Genomic DNA, 19,944 nt, shown 5'->3' with positions numbered 1-19,944 from the left:
GTCCCAAATAGCTACGTATCATCAAATTACATGCAAAAATTTAACATATACTGGGAGTCAATATGGTAGTCTTGCACCAAGCTGATCAAGTCTAAGGACAAAGTTTCAGAGCCAATTAGAATGCCCACTTATGCCACAGTCTGACAGTGCTTCATAAAGTTTCAAAGCAAGGTGCTTTGGTGAGTCAGGAAAATAAGCATGGATTAAAAATTTTTAACAGGCTGCAAACAGGTGACCAAATCTTACTTAACGTGACAGAAAACTCTATTTTCCAGAACATTAAATTAATACTGAAATGAGAGAACTTCATGCTTGTACTTCTGCATGGCTATCAACTTGAAACCAACAGAACAAATTGGACCCACATTTAAGTTTACTTTTTTCTACTGGCTTTATAGCTTCCCCATGCTTTCTGCACATTACACATTCTCTCTCTCTCTCAGTATTTGGTCTCTTTCTCCTTCAGGAATACTCTAATCCTGCCAGCCAAACAGCTTTGCTTTTAATAAGTAGATCTGCCAACTTAAACACCAGTCTCTTAAGGCAATCAAATAATGAAACACACATGTATGTACTTGCACGTAACCTGTCAAATGGCTCTCTAGCCCACTACAAATGATTTTTGCAATTTGGGGTTTTCATAGGAGCATGCATTCACACACTTGGGGTTTTCAAAGACCAAACGCCATGGCTCTTCAGAGTCCTGTGTCTTATTTGTACTTACAAACCCAATGACCCTGCAATTTCTGTATCAGAATCTACAAGACGCGGAATATGAAGAACTTAAAACCCACACAGGTTGTGCAGACAACTTCATCTAAAGTAAGCATATCCTTCAGTTTCTCCAGTCTGACCTAGAGGTCTGGTGCAAGATTCCTCCATGGCACAACACTCTTCCCATGCTTTTAGTTTGTCTGGAAAGTTAATGAATAACCATGCCAAGCATCAAGAGTATTTTTCATACCTCCCCCATTAACCATATATCATCCACTCTGAAGCCACCTTGATTTCCACTTTCTAAACTAGTATTTCCCAAAAGAGAAATGTAATGCGGGATGTTAGCACAGAGTAATGCAGAAAAAAAAACTTTTATCACAGTAGGATGAAGTTGCACTGCCACACCTTTTGATTAAATAAGGTTGCGCATTACAGCACGGCAGAGTTAAAGATGGTGTCAAAAGTAGCAGAGTGAAGATGGTAGCAAACTCTTTCCAGTAAGCAAGTTAATGACTGGCATTAGAAAACTAAAATCAAGTTTCAAGGACTGTAATTTACTACTTCATGCCTTCATTTGCACAAATTCCTGCACTGTGAATAGCAATCACAATGCAGTGAAAAAAGGCAAAACTAACCCAAAAGGTACACAGAATGTGCAGGTCCCTGTAAAGCATATTTCTATTGCAAGACATGTTTTACATGTACAAGAAAGTACTGAGAACTTGAAAATATGAAACCTCAGAATCTAGAAACAAGTGAGAACACTAAATTATGTCACAACATCTGTTGAATCTATGCACACATTTTAGCAATGCTTTTTCTTTGGTTTTTTTATGTTTGGATTCTAGCTGGTGAAGCTGGATGGTACAGGCAGAGGTATGCCAGGCAGATCTGTTTTGCAAGGAATTGTCTTGGACACCAGATACTCTGTAACTGAAGTCACCTGTAGAGTGAGCAGATGGTACTCCTTGTGATGAGTAAAGTCTTGCACTGTCAAACCTAATGCAATTCTCATTCCTGGTTTTTGTTATCTCAATGAACATTTAAGTGTTAGACTTAAGAGTTCTTTAAGTTAAGTTCCATCCCCACATTCAGCTTTTTAAAGCGTTTTTCCACATTATGTCCCTATTACAAAGAGATTAACCTTAAACAGTCTTGAACCAGTGGTTATTAACTGTCTTTCGGTCTACCTCATTCCTCACAGAAATCATGATCCAACCTTTGCTCACAACAGTGTCCTGAAGATGACTTGGTATTTGTGAATAGGAAATTTGACAAAGCTGTTACAAGCCACATTACTCAAAAAAGCAGAAGACACAATGAAGAAACCTGTTTCCGGACAGGAATCTAAAGGCTGTAAAGAAAAGTATTAAGACCACAAACTAGAAAGCCAGAATGAAACAATTCTTTTTCAGTGAAGACTGCAATGAAGAACAAAAGAATAAGCTGGAAAAGGGGTCAGGTGACTGTGTAATTAAAAAGTGTATCAGGTGGCATACACTACAACAAGGTACATTTGCACATACAGACACGAGTTTTAGATGAGTAGTTTTGCAATCTTAACAATGTTCTCCTACTACAGAGTGCAATTTACTGTATATGTATGCACATACATCAAGATACTAAAACTCTGTATTTATCATAAATACAGAAATTTGTTACAATAACAGAATATAGAATTACAACTGTCACCATATAGTTTCCTCAATTATAAGAAACCCTCATTACCATCACACTAGTTACCAAAACAGGCAGTCCTAATAAAAAAACACAGTCGTGCCAAAGGATCTAGAAGCATTAGGGAAATTTTTCAAATGCATTTTTTTCAAACTTAAGACGACTGAATAAAATGGAAGAAAATAACTTGGTGAAAATAATCTCTATAGTGCTATCATCAAATACAACTAAATGTGTGTGAGTGTCCCAAATGAAGATATATCTATCACTAAATTTGCAATTCTTGCTATATAATGGACATACAAATAGCTAAAATCTTACCTACATGACTACTAAAGGGAGAACTTTAGACTAATTAGGAACATGCTCTAAATCTATCGCAAAATTATGAGCTCTGTACAGGAATTACTGAGTGAAATTCTACCCTGCCTTAGACCAGGACCCTAGTGTTTCCCTTCTGAGTCTTCAAAATCTGTGAAAGGACAGGCAGACACTACTCTTTACATAGAATCATAGAATAGTTAGGGTTGGAAAGGACCTCAAGATCATCTAGTTCCAACCCCCCTGCCATGGGCAGGGACACCTCACACTAAACCGTATCACCCAAGGCTTCATCCAACCTGGCCTTGAACACTGCCAGGGATGGAGCATTCACAACCCATTCCAGTGCCTCACCACCCTAACAGGAAAGAATTTCTTCCTTATATCCAATCGAAACCTCTGCTGTTTAAGTTTTAACCCATTACCCCTTGTCCTATCACTACAGTCCCTCCCTAATGAAGAGTCCCTCCCCAGCATCCCTGTAGGCCCCCTTCAGATACTGGAAGGCTGCTATGAGGTCTCCATGTAGCCGTCTCTCCTCCAAGCTGAACAGTCCCAGCTTTCTCAGCCTGTCTTCATATGGGAGGTGCTCCAGTCCCCTGATCATCCTCGTGGCCCTCCTCTGGACTTGTTCTAACAGTTCCATGTCCTTTTTATGTTGAGGACACCAGAACTGCACACAATACTCCAAGTGAGGTCTCACAAGAGCAGAGTAGAGGGGCAGGATTACCTCTTTTAACCTGCTGGTCATGCTTCTTTTGATGCAGCCCAGGATACGGTTGGCTTTCTGGGCTGCAAGAGCATCAGTGTTTACTGTGTAGTTTTTCATGCATGTTCATATTATATGCAACTGATATACTGCAATCTCTTTAGAACAGAGCTAGCATTTGTGCTCCAAACCCTAGTGGCAATAGGAATTTTGCCTGAGAGAAATAGGAGTAATAACTGTGGATTTACCCCAGTGCTGCTAAAACCTTGACTACAGGTCTGACCTTGTTCCTTCTGAAGTTAAAATGCAGCTTGCCACCAATTTACGGGAAAGTAAAGTAGAAGCCTGCTGCTTCTTGTATGAACAAGTCTTTCAAGTAAACAAAAAACCCCCAAGAAAACAATAATGGATAATATTTTCAAGAACATGAGTACTTTAAAATAATCTTATTTTTAGTTTGCATACAGAGGGATTTTGAATAAAGCATTTTAATAATCTGTTTCGAAGAGAGCAGCTCACATTAACAAGCATGGACGTATTCCATCTAAACTACCAGATGATTTACCAGTTTTAGATTGACTGTCTGTTTAAACAGACAATGAAAAGCAAAAAAAACCTAAACCGTTCTCATCTTATTGGTGTGTTCTTACTGTGTCATAATAAAACCCTAGATATTTGTCTTAGAGGAAACATCTGGAGAAAAAGCATAACAGTTGGTAACCATCTTCCCCTTTTTTGTTAAACTGTACATGCAGCTCAGTCCTACATCTTAAATCACTGGGGAAGCCCCCTATCCTTTTCAGTGCAAATTTTAATAGTAAAGATATGAGAGACTTTATGACTATGAGAATAGGCCAAAGCAGTGACTAGCATTACACAGAACAGATGAGTGTCAAATGTTTTTCTAGCAGACAGAGTTCTCCCAAAAGGCAGGAAACTGGCTAAACAAGCAAAACTTCATGCTAGTCACTCTGTAATAAACATAGTTAAACCACTGATTTTCTAACCCCCCCCCTCCCCAAAAGTGTGCTGATAATACCAGGATTGTCAAAGTCTCTCATTTCATGTAAGGGGCTGCAGCTTACTCAGACTACCAGAAGGGTGATGGAGTTGTCAGCACTAAGTTTGACCCAATAGGAAGTCAGAAAAACATGAAAGTGGTGGGGAATGCACGCTAATCTTTCAACCAATGGTAATAAATTATAAATATAGCACAGCAAAGAGAATTTAAACATTCATCCCTCTGTGCCCGTAAGGACCCCTCACTGAGTGAACAGAGATCCTTTATTTCCAGATATCTGAGATGAAGTTTTTCCTACTTGCTGTTTTGAATATACTTTCCTAACACTTTCTTTATTGACCAGGCCAATTGTGATGACCAATATAAAACACCTTTATTCTCAGAACTGGCTTGCTCTGGAGCTAAAGGTCTCCCTAAATCTTTCTCTCCATAAGAAAATTTTTTATGTAGGCTAACAACTAGGCATGCTATTCTGGCTTCAGAACAATGGGAGTAGATTTGGACTGACAAGAATAGATTCTAAATTATCTTCCAACATCTGTACAGATTTGACTCCAAAGTACCCAAAATAACTTGCTTCAAAATGTCAAGGGATGATATTTTCTGACATTTCTCTCAAGGGAATGGCTAACTTGAAAACAGTGTTTTATCAAATGAAGAGTGAAAGACTTTATTACAGTAAGAGGCACAAAGCCTGGTCAGCCAAGAGCATCCTGTTTCAGAGTAGATCTTAAAGGGTGTTGACCCCTCAACAGAAACCCCCCCACTGGTGGAGATGGGAAGACCAGGAGAACAGATTGCACTTCACTGCACATGGTGTCCTAGAGCCTCACAAGCCATTGCAGATGCCCCTCAAGCGTGAACCAGTCACCTAGAAGAGGAACGTGATGGAAGGTTTTGCCACATCCTCTGTCACCCCTCACCTATGCCAAGCAGCTGTATCTCAGCGAGGAGACAATTCAAGGCTAAGTTCATAAACACAACAGATGTTTTTGCATCTCCATCCAAGCGCAGCACATGAAAAATTGCAAATTAGCACTAGACAACTGGAATGTGTGGTTGCAGGGTTGAACACCACATGCAAGTAAGAAAAGGACTGCAAATCCTTGTCCTTAACTGCTTATTTCCGGAATGTTCCTGGACAGAAAGATAACAAAACCAGACAGTTGTGCAGCCTTATCTACCACTGTGCATAATTAGTGGTTCTGGTCATTAGTTTCCTAATTTAGACACTTTGGTCTACTTCCAGCCAAAAACAGTTTAGGAAGAGAACTTGGAAATTAAAAGGTAACTTTGAATTCAGACTTCCCTTTTGAGACAGTCTGCTGGAGAAGCCATAGCACACCTTGAAATATGGATCTGCTGTGTCTGATATCATTTAAAAGTTTCTTCACCAAGAATAATCCTCCATAATTATCTTCTACCTACTAATCTTGTCCAAGTGGGATGAGGAGATCTAGGAACCAATTGGTGCCAGCACTAAAGTTCTCTCTCCCAAAACCACCAAATAAATTACACCAATATATCTGTAAATACAACATAAAAACCTGGTGCAGCCATGCTTTGTGGGAGGTACAATCCCTCCTCGCACTACAGATCTCAGGTTGCACTAGTCTCCCTTTCTTCCCAGCTGGTGAACAGAAGGCAATGGCACAGAAGCGCTTGGACATGCCTCATCCAACATATCTGATCCCAAGAGCAAGAAAAAGGGAAGACTCTTTCAATTACATAAACCTGATGTGTTTCAGTGGAATAGTCTGGCATTTGGCCAGTATCTTTACATTTTTAAGTGTCCATGTTTTTTAGAAGGAAGCATCAAAACTTAGAATACAAAACTTTATGCAGAAAATCAATTTAAAAACGAAACAAACAAAAAAAAAAGGCCAAGAAGCCATAGGGAAAAATCAGCCTCATCTGCACCCAGCCTGTTTACTGAAAAACACGATAGCTGCTGAAGAGCTACTGGAAGCTGAGTGGACCAGAAGTAAAGGCAATTCCTGCAGCAGGTCTGCCTTCTGCAGGAGCATCTTCCCATCCAGGACACCGCAGAGTGATCTTCCAGCACAGATGGCAAATAGCATGTTCAGACCTGCCAAGGGTAGATCTCACTTCTTGCCCTCTGCATCCACAATCTCTAGTGAAGAAACTATCTCAGCCATCAACCTCCGGAAATGCTCTAACACAGCATATGATGCCAAGTGTATACAAACAGATCTAGCAGATTACACAAGCAAACTATCTGACAGCTAACTGAACTGTTAAAGATTTTTTTCATCATTCATGTCGTAGTTTGCATAGCAGTTCTGAAGTACAAGATAGTCTCAAAGGATATTTTTAAAGTCTAGGAAACCATACACAATCCACATCCTTCCCTAACTCAAGGCAGTAGTGTGGTTTTGAAGCTCTGTCCTGAGGATTTGGGGTTTTTTTTAGCTGAAAGACCATCATCTTAGATATTATTTTTAAATGCAGTCTTACACAAAAACTCTTACAAAGTGGATTAGTATGTGAAAATAAAGAATAGCATTTTGGTGCTATTCTTGTGGAGTGCTATATACAGCAATCCTAAAAGACTGAACAAAAAGCAGTAAAGTTAGTATAAAAAGTTATACCAGCTAACACTTTACCAAATGACTTCAGGCAGTGTCCAAAGATGGAGGCTTTTCTATAGTAAAGTGCAAAAAAACCCAAAAAATAGCTAAAAAAAATTCTCCTATTAATGAAACCACAAAACTTTTAGACATACATTTTGCTGAAAGCATAAAAGCAAGTTAGCATGTATTAACCACAAATAATATGCTATTATTTTAAAGCAAAAAAATCCCTTTAAATTCTCTGAAGTACCTAGACTCTCCCCAAAGTTTTCTCAGGACTTAAATTCCTTCTCCAGCTAAAATAAATATTTCGTTAAAATCCTGTAACTCCCCTTTTCATTCTTGCTATGAAAATAAAGCAGCTCTTTGTATTCCAGCCTTCAGATTGATTACATGGATGTTCATCACAGAATGCGGCTTTGGAGCAAGATGCAGATGTGAAAAAGTGCACAGCCAGCTGCAGTTACAAGACCTGGGTTCTTTCACACAAGAATATTTGGATGGGTATATGGCATCACACAACTATTTAAGCGGGCATGGTTATTTGCTTGGGGTGCAGAATGATACATTCTTGGCAAATACTTAGCACCATGTGTTGCTGAAACTCAGAAAATAATGTTATCATATGCAAACCTAAGTAAGAACTATTTGCTAACCTGTGTTTTTTTTCAGATGTTCCTGGATCATAGCTAAAGATGACTCCAAATGAGAGGAACAGGTTACTTCACCTTTGCCTTGTTTTATGTGTGCCTCAGGAACATTCATGTCAGCATATGGTATTAACAGACTAAGTCAGTATTACAGAAGGCTAAAGAAAGGTAAGCAACGTCACTCAACATAATGCCACTGCTGTAACTATACAAAGGCATATTACAATCAGTGTGATACAAGCCAGAAAAATATTTCTTACAGCATCAAAATAGAAGTGTCTTATTCTTTCAGCTTCTTAAAATAAAAAAGTAACAAAAGGTAGTAATTTTTTAGACTAATTGATACAGCTGGAATAAAAAAAGTTGCGTTTCAGCCATACAGGCCTTTTCAGGTCTGAGATCATCTTTGAGGATCAAAAGAGGGGGTTTGTGTGCCCCAAGTAATACATTTTTCAAAGAAATATCAATTGGTCCATTAAAATATTTTTCTTAAAGTTCTCTCTTTTATTCTTCTCATGTGACGATTACAACACAAGGTGAAAGACGCTGGATTTGAAGTTCCTTCCTCCTTCATACTTCCTTCCTCCTCTACCAGCAGGTGGGGCCACACATCAACCATGAACTTGCCCAGGTCCGCTGTTAACGTGCAATTCGTACTAGTACTTGCAAGCATATCCCTGTGCTCTCTGTGGTGCATACAAAGCCTGTTTCAGTTACTACCACCCTCATTTTATCACTGTGAAAAAAAAAATGCTCTGCCTCACTTTAATGCATCTTGAAAAACCTTTGTTTTCAACAGTTATAAAGCAAATGGCAAGAACTTTAGTTTTCATGTGGCAGCTAGAAATTTGACTGGTACAGCAAGTAACATGGCCACAAGCAGCTAGCGAGGCTCTCTGGCAGGAACCTAGCCCCTTTCTTCATTAAAGTCAGAAGCAACCCACTTGTCATAACTGCTCTGTAGTCATGAACTTTGCAACTGCAGCAGGACAAAGGCTTATGTTCAACCTGGGGTCTTTACAATTAATCCAAGGATTCTGGCTTGAATGGCAAATACGTTTACCAAATGAGATAGTGACTCATTACTTCACCCCATAATTTCCTTTTTCCATTTGCCTAAATCAGGAGAGATGATGACTGTTTCCTTCTCAACAGAGGCTCCAGGCTCACTGCATTCCACTCAGTCTTATGTCCCCTAATTTACAAGTGTAAATAATTTTCAGAAATGCAATCACTGCACTGGCTTTATAGCAAAATTAAAGAAACAAATCCTGCTGCATATTCAGTTCAAACATGCACAAACAGTTTTACTCTGTCAGCTTGGATCTTTGTCAAACATTGCATAACCTGGCCCCTGAAAGGAAGAGTTTCCAAATGTTGTGTGTCATTATCTTTGTCTCATCTGCTGATCTGAATCTGTTCTACAAGAAAAGTGTCAGGAAAGGCCTTTCAGGTTTTTTTGCTTGCTTGGTTGTTTATTTTAGAGAATCTATGTTACAGTTTGATCACAAGAAGGAAGAACTTTGGATTATTTTCAGGCTCTAACCCAGCAAAATGGCACAAAATTACACATACAAAACCCTTTCAAGTTATACAGGAAGTTGCAGGAAGTTCCAAAACATCAAAACACACAAATTATTCATATAAAGATCTGGTCTGCCCTTCTGCAGTCTGTCCTTCATTTCCAAGTGGGAATTTAGCATTCCAAGTTAACTCTGAAAGCGTTTCTGTTGATCAAGCAAAGCTTTATGCTCCCAAGTCTGCTTAAGATCAGCTTTCACAAACCATGTAGAGAAACAATACCATATGAACCAACTCTGAATGTATGCAGCTGTATCAGATCACTTGAATCAAAGTTCACAAAACTCGGCTGGACTCAGTACAGCTTACACACTTTCCATTTTCAAAGAATTGGTTGAGACAGGGATAAATGAGAGGAACAAGCTCTATGTAGCTCCAATTTAAAAATAGCATTTCAAGGAAAAAAAACCCAAGTATGTGTCAAATCTGTACTGGTTCACATAAACTTCAGATGTTTCGTGAAGGGCATAAGGGTTACCCAATTCCGTGTCTCCACTGCTGGAAGTGCCTTGACCCTTCTAGCAGCAGCCAGTCACCCTTGCCTGGTGGGAGAAGAAGACTGGGGAAAAGACAGGTTGGGCCAGTGAGAGCTTCACACTGGCAAGAGGAATTTAATCTGCCTTGCCATAGATCTGACCTGTGCCAGGCCTGAAACTGCTTCCTGAGGCACCAAAAATTCCTGGAGCACTTGTATCCCATTTCCTTTTCTATCTTCTCAAATAAAATACAATTAAAAGAAAAAAAAAGCACACAAAAAAAACCCAAAAAAACAAACCACACACAACCCCCCCCCCCCAAAACCACAAATTCAGACTAAATCTAGTTCCTTATTGACATGGGTAAGGGAAAGACAGGCAAAATGCAACAGTCTTAAAATTTCAGTTAAGGACCTCCAGTTCTGATCTTAACTGACAGCTCTGGAAATTTGAATGGGTCATGCTAAAAACCTGGGGGAAAAAAAAAAAATCTCACCTACGTGTTGTAACAAATAAATAAATGTTTTAATAGGACTTGAAACCACCAGCAGTTTTATTCTGTCTCAGATCTGCTTTTAACATGTAAAGAGGTGCCTATTTATAAGTAAGACTGTGATTGCATAAGACAATGGGGTGATGAGCAATCCTGCCCATGTCACTAGCCTCATTGACTACAAAGTCTGTTCAGATGCCTATGATTAATTGTGTGTGAGTACTGCAGCATTATGAATACTGACAACACTGTGCCTAAATATTGCAAATTTGATCTAATACAAAACAATCTGGACATTGATGAGCAAGTGCTTAAGCTTATCAAAGCCAGGCAAAAAAAAAAAGCATTTGGAATAAATCATTAAGCATTAAAAAGTATTGCAATAGTTCCTAAGTATTTCTTATGAGTAAATCTATGTACTGATTAATAGAACTCATAAAATCTCAAATTAAGTTTCTGATATTCTTATTCAACATACACACAACAGGGGTACATTCACAATTGACTCTTCACAGAATTAAGAAGTATATGGATTACAAATAACTGAGGTACATTTAAGAAGTCTGCTTCCATTTAGCCATTAATTTGTCATTTTGATTCACAGCAGTTTCAAATCATGAAGTACTGAAAATGTAAACTTGACTGTATTTGGTCATGCAAGTTTTATACTAGGCATTAATTTATTTGAAATACACTCTAGGGGTGTAGAGAGAAGTGTCACCCTGCGAAGAATCTTCTGGCCCACTGCCCATTATGTTGGCTGCTGGACAATATTAACTGTCCTATTCCCTGCACCAAATCTTATATACAAATACCGTGAGGCCATCTTGAAAGTGAAACATACATTGCTACATTATTCGTTGTTCAGAATGTATTTCCAGCTGCACCTCTGTTTTCACCATAGGTATCATTCTGTATCATTCTGCTCACTTAAAAGTATCACCTTTGTTTTTTTTTTTATAATACTCTTTTCATGCAACATTTCTCAGATTTGTTTCTAAGTTTTAGAGCACTCTCTGCCTTTTTACTGTACAATAAAAAGATACGTAAAGAGACCACATATTTGTTTTAAGTAAACATACACTATTTTAAAAGTAATTAAACCTAACTCTAGAGCTATTTGGAGTTCCAATTCCAATACTTCCTCCAATCCAGTTGAGGGGGCTCTAACCCTAGGGTATTACTAAAGGCGCCTAGCCTTTTACATGAACCTTAAAATCTTTAATTCAAAAGGAGTTATGTGAACTTAGCTTATTTCATTTTTTTTTTCAGTCAGAAAAAAACGCAAGGCTGGATTGCAAGCGGATTCTTAAACATTTCAGAGCATGGTATGATCATGTGTGTAGACTTCAAGATTAAGATTGCCAGTCAAATTAACACATTTTGTTTCAAATCCCACAGTCCCAAGCTATTAAAAATAAACACATTGTATGTAAACAGTACTCTGCCTAGAGGCAATTAATTTCAGTTTAGGAGAGATCTAGTCACCAAGGCTTGGGGGCACTGTCTCATCCCAGAGAAGTAGAAAAGTCTACATTTAAGCAAGGTGTCTCAGATCTGTAGCAGAATTTCCCAGAGTAACTCCCAACCACTGAAACTCTCATAAATGTCGGTTACAAATACAGTTCTGGGGCATGCTTGAAAACTGCAAGATTAACACCAGGATTTCCCAGCACAGTGCTGTGGCCAGCTCACAGCATGGTGTATCAAGCAAGGACAAGTACGGAGCCCAAGGAAGTTACAAAACACTACTTTTACATTTGAAGCAGTAAATGCATCAAAGCCTGGGATGCTGGCTACTTCATCACAGCATGCACATGTAAAGAACAGCATTTTCGTTCCACCATTTGCCTCTCAAAGCAGCATTGAGGTGTTTATCCAAATAGCCACGTTTACTCTGCAGTTACATACAATGGAGGCAACCATCTCTGGTTTAACGAAAAAAAGTCTATGTTACCTATCAGAACATACTAATACATCAGGAATGATCAAAGTAACAGTGTTTTCTTTAAAAAGCAAATAACCCATTTTCAGAATTAATCTAATGCAAAAGCATGAGACTTACAACTAGAGGCTGAGGATTTAAGAAGTATGGACAATAAACCTACATCCTCATCTGCCTCCACCTTCATTTTAACACCAGTTACACCTGGGCATTACATACTTAAAAGCAATTCTTGTATGCTTAAGGACACTGCTTCATAAACCAGTTCAGATTTAACTTTTTATCAAGCCCTCATCAAACTAGAAATGCTTCTATCAAGGAAGATTCTTCTGTTAACAGAAGAGTTCTATCAAATCCTGAGTTCTGCCCGACATACTATTAAAAATTAGGGTTAGAAAACAATATATGTTTAAACGAAGGAAGTATCTTCCTTTGTTTTTTTTCTACTGCATGCCCTACTGCCCAAAAATGTTGAATATGATTTTCTCTTTATCAGTCTGATTTTCTCTTTATCACAACTCCATTGCTCATTTTTAAATACCCCATGTTACCTTTAATGCCACAGGTTAACCTCCATGACAAAGTACTTATTTTTTGTTATTAGCAAGAGGTTTATGATAGGAACATTCATAATGTCAGATTCACCAAGAAGTTTATCAGTAGTGAGTTTGATGAACCGCAGAAGGAAATGCTTCCATCAGCTTCTTAGAAACCTAAAATAAATGCTACCCTGCTTATTCTCCATTTAAGTCTTTAGAGTTGTGAATTGTAAGCATACTTTCTAACCTGTGAGATGTACTTCACAGGAAGTTATTGGTCTCTGTGGTGCCTGAGACAAAGCACATTAAATTACAATGTGTGTGATCTAATTACTATGAAGTAGAAACAATTCTTAATTGACTGAATGAGCCATGCATTAAAAAAAAATGACCAGCAGCTGTCAAACACAAAAATGTAAAGTCAGAAAAGTGCATGAAACAATAATGTTTGAAAAGCATGGGGACACGAACACACACCTTCTGAGAACAGTACTGACCTTGTTGCTCACTTTCTGCTTCAACTTTTGCAGGACTTGGTGCTACAGGAAGGGGTCGAGGAGGACGAGGCTTCGGAGTTGGGGGGGATATTTTTTTTCTTCCAATGTACTCTACGTAAGTTCCTGGGAAATCCCCCCTCTCCCCTGTGGTTTCATTAAAGCCATTCAACCAACCAATTTCCTCAGGCTTTGCTTCTTCCCCTTCACTGAATCCAAGTGCTAGTAAGGTACCTTTATTCACAGTTAATATATCTCCTAAGTGCAAGTCAATGTCTTCTTCTCGCTCTTTTTTGTAGTCATATAAAGCTCTGTACTGATATCCTTCGGCACTCATCTTGGCAAATTATCTAACATTAAAAACTTAAAGTATCAAAATGCAATTGTCCAGTTATATTTTTATGTACAGATAGATTCAAGATTTATTGATTGGGGTAGTAAAAATGTCAATAGCAATGTCTAAGTAATAAAATCCACCAGAAAATCAAAGAGCACCAGAATGTGTCATTTCACTGCTGATGTTTTTACTGATGTATTTATTCTAAGCCAGTAACTGTTGCAGAAGTATGTGATCCACTTCTTCTATATCTAGCAATATTCTTCCAGTTAGTTCCTTTTCTGGTCTTGCTGGCACTTCCGAGTCTCCGTACTCAAGGTCAGCTGATTCTTGTAGCCGGTCACACCTTCTTAGATGGACTTGCCACAGATTGCCTACATACCTTACATATTCTGCCACTGAACTCTCCACATATGCTTTGCCTGTAAAGAGAAGAGAAAACTGGTAAAATGTTTTCCAATTCTCTTGAACTCCATATTCAACTTATAACAAGCTTTTTTGCAACCCTAGAAGAGGTTCTGTCCCAAAGAAGACCCCTAAAGAGCAATAAAATAAAGCAGTTTCACAAAAAAAATCTGCAAGCTAGCACTTGTGCCTTTAGAAAGGATATATGCCCAATTACTTGAATCAAATTTGTGCTACTGCAAATGGCTTATGGCTACTGAAGCCTCAGAGTGAGGGCTAAACCCTGGAGCTATCCCTGTAATGCAGTATCTAACCTGGGAGGAAGATCTTATGTTATCTCCCCGCAGACACATGACCACTTTTCCCCACAAGAGGTCTCCTAGGAGAGAGGAGGAGCTCACTGTAATTACTGCAGACCCTCACCACTAGGTTATTCAAACTCCCGCTGCTTATACAGAAGGTGAGGATGGGTAACAATCCCGCAGCTCAAAGCCTATATTCCGAAAGCCTATTGGAGGGAGGGGTATTTTCATGAGCTGCAGGAGAACCCTAAGTCCAAAATGCTTGCATGAGTACCGCATTTCTTTTTTCTTAAAAAGAGTGTCTTCCCCATATCCCCATCTTCCTGATGTTCTTAAATGTGTTTATGGTGTAACACTAGACAAACAATCAGCAACTGAAATGGGCACACCCAGACCACCTAAGCAGCACTAGCAGGAGGAAGTATCAGGGTGTATGCTTAAATTACCCTAAGGGCAAGAGAACACAGGCCTGAACATTTGACTCAAGGTTGCCTGACCATAAAATAAAAAGGAAAAATATGACTAAAAATTAATTTAAAAAACAGTAGCTTAAAGATATACAGAACAGTGAAAGTCTTCCTAAACATTATTTAAACTGTCACTCATTCTCACCTACTTAAAAAGACAAGTCCAATCATAATCTGAAATGCTACAATGGAAACCTGAAAGTCCTAACTACTCAAAGATGGACTGAAACTCCTAATACAGGTGAATAAAAGACCCAAGTGGGCTATGCAATACCAGCAGGTAGACTACTGACTGTATCCTATGTACTTAAGTGTGGAGAAAGTTGGATTTTTTTTGAGAGACACTCCCTTTTACATTGTAAAGGGACACCAGTAGACAGGCTGGAACAGGGAATCACTGACAACTCTTTTCCACACCATTCTCTCTAATGTCTCAGACATCAAGTCCCTGGAACATGACTAACTGACAAGCTAAAAAGTGTTTATAAGAATGCATATGGACTTCCTCTGCCAGTGAATGATCCTCATGACAAATTTGTATGTGGCTCCTCTTCAGTCCATAAGTACCTGTGGCCTAAATAGCACAACATCTCTTGTAACAGAATGCAGAAGAAAATCTTAGAAGTTCTTGAAGAACTTGCTTATCATCCCTTGCAACCATTTGTTGCTGTAGGAAAGAATTACCTGCACTTGAATTAGACTTCTCATTTCAAAAAGCCTACACACAAGTATTTACTTTAATAACTTGAACATCTATCCACGTGGATTAGGCATCCAGCTCCCACCAAAATTTTAATGAGAAATTTCTGCAGCCACTTCTAAAAAACCAAACTATGCTGCTTAGTTCACACTACGAAACATCACAGATTTTGCATTTAATACAAAGAGTTTTGCTTATATTTCATCTGCCTCTTCTACCAGTGGAAAGTGTATAGACGAGAACTAGAGGGGGGGAAAAAAGAAGAAAAAAAATCCAAAGCACAAGTATCAATTAAATTGCACAGGAGCCTTTTCAAAAGCATGGATTCCTCCCATTTCATATAGCAAATGAACAAATAACGCTTACACATCTTAGAGCTAGGTTTTGGAGCTAATCTAAATGTTTCCAATCAAAAACAACTACGCACAGCAAAACCTGCTAGAAAATTACCACTTTGACTACATTAAATATTCAGAAATATTTATTTTCTCTTTTAAAGAAGGTTTGACAAGTGCTCTGCTACAATTACTTATTTCACTCCTACTGCCTACGGGCATTTTGGCAGTCAGTGAAGCTAGTCTTCTAAACACTGCATAATTTAACTGACTTGACCTACTCCTCGATCTTTTATTATCAAATGTATCATAGCAACTTTATGGCCAGATGTTCAAAGTAAGTACTTGTGTCTCTTATGCTTGGCCTGACAATATAGAACTGGAAAAGTTATAGTAACACAAAAACTGTTTATGACAAGTTTTAGGTGCATTTTAAAAACTCAAAACCTGAATCAGATAGGACAAAAGGTCCAACTTCCTTGCATGTTAGAACAAATCAATGCAGTTGCAGCAGCAAAGTTTCCTTAAATCCAGTTTTCCTGGGGCTCAGAGCTGCAGTACTGGCTCACACACACTCCTCAGCACTGCCCTCAGTAGAGGGCTACCAGCATCCTACCTCCTGACTAATCTATGGTTCATGTACCTGGAGACACCCCTGTGGGTGAACCATGCTGAATTTCTTTGATTTATGCCTTTTTCTGCTGTCACTATCTGACAGGTTTGGAGATGGAGGAAGACTTGGACTCAAGCCTCACAGAGAGGCCCAACGCAGAGACAGCCACCATATCCCCACCTCAGCCTGGTAGCACTGCAGCATCTCCAAAGGAGTCTCTTTGACAGTTCTTTACTTACTGCTGTGTTAAGACCCTGTATAAACAAATTCCCTTAACTCCAAGTGAAGATACATGATCTCTACACTCACATATTTTGACCCAAATTGACTTAAGCTGCCTAGGCTTAGCTCAGAGACCATCTTAAGCACAAGGAAAAAAACAAAGCAAATACTTTAGGCAAGAGACATTGCTGTATTTGAGATAATGTATTACTGGATTTCCATTTGGCTGGTGCAATGGAAAAGGAGGAAGAAGTATTGTAAGAGAATTAAATGCCCATTTGTTTTTTATTTACTGTCTAGGAGCTTGATCCTAATGAAAGATTCCTGAGTTGAGGCAGAATTCTGGTCTCTCAGCAGAATGGTTTCTGTTGGGCATTTTAACATTTCTAAAATTTAAAATTCAACAGAGAGACACAAGACATTTTTGTAAATTTAAATGGGAAAGAAAGGGGACATGAAAGCTTCCCTTCCATTCCTCACTTATCCCCCTATTAAAAATGTCTGGCTCCTACTACACTGCTACCCAAGCATTTCCTCCCACACTAGCTAGCATTCCTTTGGTGACCAAGAATAAAAAGTTCTGCTCCACAAATATACATTACTACCAGCCCAACCAGAGGGGTATGTGTCTGTCACTGATATGGCTCCCCTATACAAGGCAACAAACATTTCCTACCCCTTTATATTAACATGTTTAACAAATGTATCTCGTTGTACTGCCACCTCTCTCACGTTTACTCCAAAAATCCCTAAGGAAACAGTGCCTAACACGCTTCCCTTCCATTGCGATTATGATCTTTGTCAACAGAAGAGCAGATAACCATACTTAGGGAGGCACTCAACAAGAATTGCAGCGTCTAACTGGGGAATTTTCTTGGATACTGACTCTTCTCCCCACTAGGTGTCTACACACCTGTAACTCAGACTGCATTATCGCTTGAGTAGGATGCTGCCGCTCTCCAAATTGAGATGACCAAGGCAAGTACCACATCGGAAAAGTATTTTCTGCAATAAAATGAGGTCCATGATACATCGTGGAAAAGGAGACGCACACTTATAGTACCTCTATAATATCTCCAATCTTTGAAAAGAGTGATTTTGACCTTACGGAGATTCTACCGCTGACCAAGTTCAAATACCTTGATTCAGAGAACTTGGCTCAACATACAACACAGAAGTATATTAACTGCACTGTGAACACTGTAAAGCACATCCTGTTCTGAAACATCTCAAAGACTCTATAGTGGCTGCAAAGCTATGGAAGGCAGCATCAAGACCATTTCAGAAAAATCATTAAAATAGTTATAATCATAATAAAAAAAAACCCAAACCCAAATAAAACAAAAAGGAAAAAAAAAGCCACTTAGGAAGGGAGTACAAACTGAGCTTCACTCCTGTTAAGAGGCCGGCAAGTTAAGTCCTCCGGAGCCCTGCACCAACATGCTCCCGTGCAGCAGTCCCCGCCGCAGAGCGACTGCTTTCCAGGGGCCGGCCGGTCGATTCCCGGCTCCGCTGCGAGGGCGCAGACACTCCACGGCCAGGACAGGGATCTACGGAGACGGCGCTCTCCCACCCGGGGACGGCGGCGGCGCCGTCGGGACTGTCCTCAGCGGAGTCCGGAGAACAGGCAGGCTCGACGCCGCATAGCCTGCATCCCCCCCGGCGACAGGCGCTCCAGCGCTTCCTACTGCTACCCCTTCCGCCTCCTCGAGGGACGCCAGCCGGGCGGGAACACCGGCCCGGCTCCCTAAGCCTCACGATGCAGCCGAGGCATTCGAGCAGCCCCACGACCGCCGTACCTCGCCGCCGGTACGGCGCGCCGCCTGCCTAGCCCGACCAGGAAGCGCCGGGCCGGGCCGCCCCCGTCAGCGGAGGAAGAAGCTCCGCCACCCCCGAGGCTCGTCCTCGGCCTCAGTGGGGCTGCTCGCCCGGGCCTGCCACGCCGGAGGGCTCGGCGGCGCCACTGCTGGCCCCGGACGGGGGAAAAAGTTGCACGGGGAGGCAGTGCTGCCGCTCCCTCTGTTCGCGCGCAAGGGCGGCCGGTGTCTGCGTCCAGGGCGGCCGCACGGCTCAGCAGCGCCCTGCCGTACTCCCATGCCCCGGCAGCCGCCCGCGGGGCAGCGCCACATGAGGCGGCCGCGGCGGCGTTCGTTTTACCTCAGCGGCGGCAGCGGCAGCAGCCGCTGCTGCAGAGGCAGCACCGTCTCCCTTCCGCCGCCGGGCTCTCCGCGTAGCTCTCAGCCGCGCGTCCACCCCTCTGCGCACCCGAACCACACTCCGATCAGCCGCACTCACCGCTCCAGTGCCTCTTCGGCGCCCGACCCGCCTCCAGCGCTGCCCCCGCCCCGACCTCCGCCGCTCTCGCCAATCCGCGCCGCCACCGCCCCGCCGCGCCCGCTGACTGACGGCGAGCAAGAGGCGGTTCTCGCCACAGACCGGCCCCGATCCGGCGGCCGGCGCGCCACAGTCCGGTCCGAGAGGGTCAGCAGTGCAGGGGGGAGCGGGCGGGCACCGGCTAGGCGGTGGGAGGGGAGCTGGGTCGCTGCCCTCAGGCCCAGCGAGTGATGGTGCCGGCCGGCGAGGCCCGAGCGCACTCGCTGCCGTGGGAAGCCGGGCGCGGCTGGGGAGCGGCAGTGAGAGGAACATGTGCTTCTGCCCAGTTCCTCTTCGGGGATTTTTTTCCTCTTTTTCGTTCCCTGCCCCCCCCCCCCCCCCCCCAGATTGGTATAATATGTTACGCTGGTGCAGTGTGCCCATAACAAAGCAGTCGGCTCCCTGGCACCTGGGCTGTGGGTCTCCGGCTGGGCTCGGAGTGGGGTCGTGCAGCGCAGCAAGGCTAAGGCAGCCTGCCGTCCCTCGCCAGCTGCGTGGGGCACCAGCTCTGCGTCTGCTCCTTCAGGGGCCTCAGTGGTGGCTGGTCTGCCTTGGGTGACAAAAAGGGCCACTATCCTCCCCTTGTCCCTATCCAGTCCTGTGACACACCAAACGTCCCTCAGCCCCTGCCTATGCAGGGTGGCCTTGCAGACCACGGAGTGAATAGGTGGAGGTGGTAGCTGTCTGCAGCAGCTAAGATCATCAGTCGATACTCTTAGTTACCATTGCACGGTGTCCAGGTCAGCTAGGTTCCATGCAGCACAGAATAAGATGTCATTCCCTGTCCCAAGGAGTGCACAATCTCCATGGGATCTGACAAGAAGAGAGTATGATACAACACACGAAGTCGCAGCAAGAGAGTCCTGCTGCTGAGGTATTGTGTTGTGTTTGAACAGGTCTCTGTTTAAATACTAGATATGCTTACATGATTTAAGCATGTCTCAGTCATTGTAGGTGTCGCTGTGGCAGAGGA

At 41.6% G+C, this 19,944-nt stretch overlaps 1 protein-coding gene across 1 annotated transcript in view; it reads right to left on the bottom strand.

The window, feature by feature from the left end:
* The window catches only part of PIK3R1 (phosphoinositide-3-kinase regulatory subunit 1), a 60,692-nt gene extending 41,807 nt beyond the window's left edge, over positions 1-18,885 (bottom strand). The window contains exons 1-2 of the mRNA XM_034072687.1: positions 18,756-18,885; positions 13,221-13,976 (exon numbers count right to left, since the gene is read on the bottom strand). Of these exons, the coding sequence (XP_033928578.1) occupies positions 13,221-13,554 (334 nt within the window). The 5' untranslated portion in view covers positions 13,555-13,976; positions 18,756-18,885. The remainder of the gene's footprint in view (positions 1-13,220; positions 13,977-18,755) is intronic.
* Between the last annotated feature and the right edge of the window lie 1,059 nt (positions 18,886-19,944).

Source organism: Melopsittacus undulatus, chromosome Z, assembly GCF_012275295.1.
Source record: "Melopsittacus undulatus isolate bMelUnd1 chromosome Z, bMelUnd1.mat.Z, whole genome shotgun sequence".
In the NCBI taxonomy this organism is placed as follows: Eukaryota; Metazoa; Chordata; class Aves; order Psittaciformes; family Psittaculidae; genus Melopsittacus; species Melopsittacus undulatus.
The sequence above is the reverse complement of the archived record's forward strand: the minus strand, read 5'-3'. Positions and strand labels throughout refer to the sequence as shown.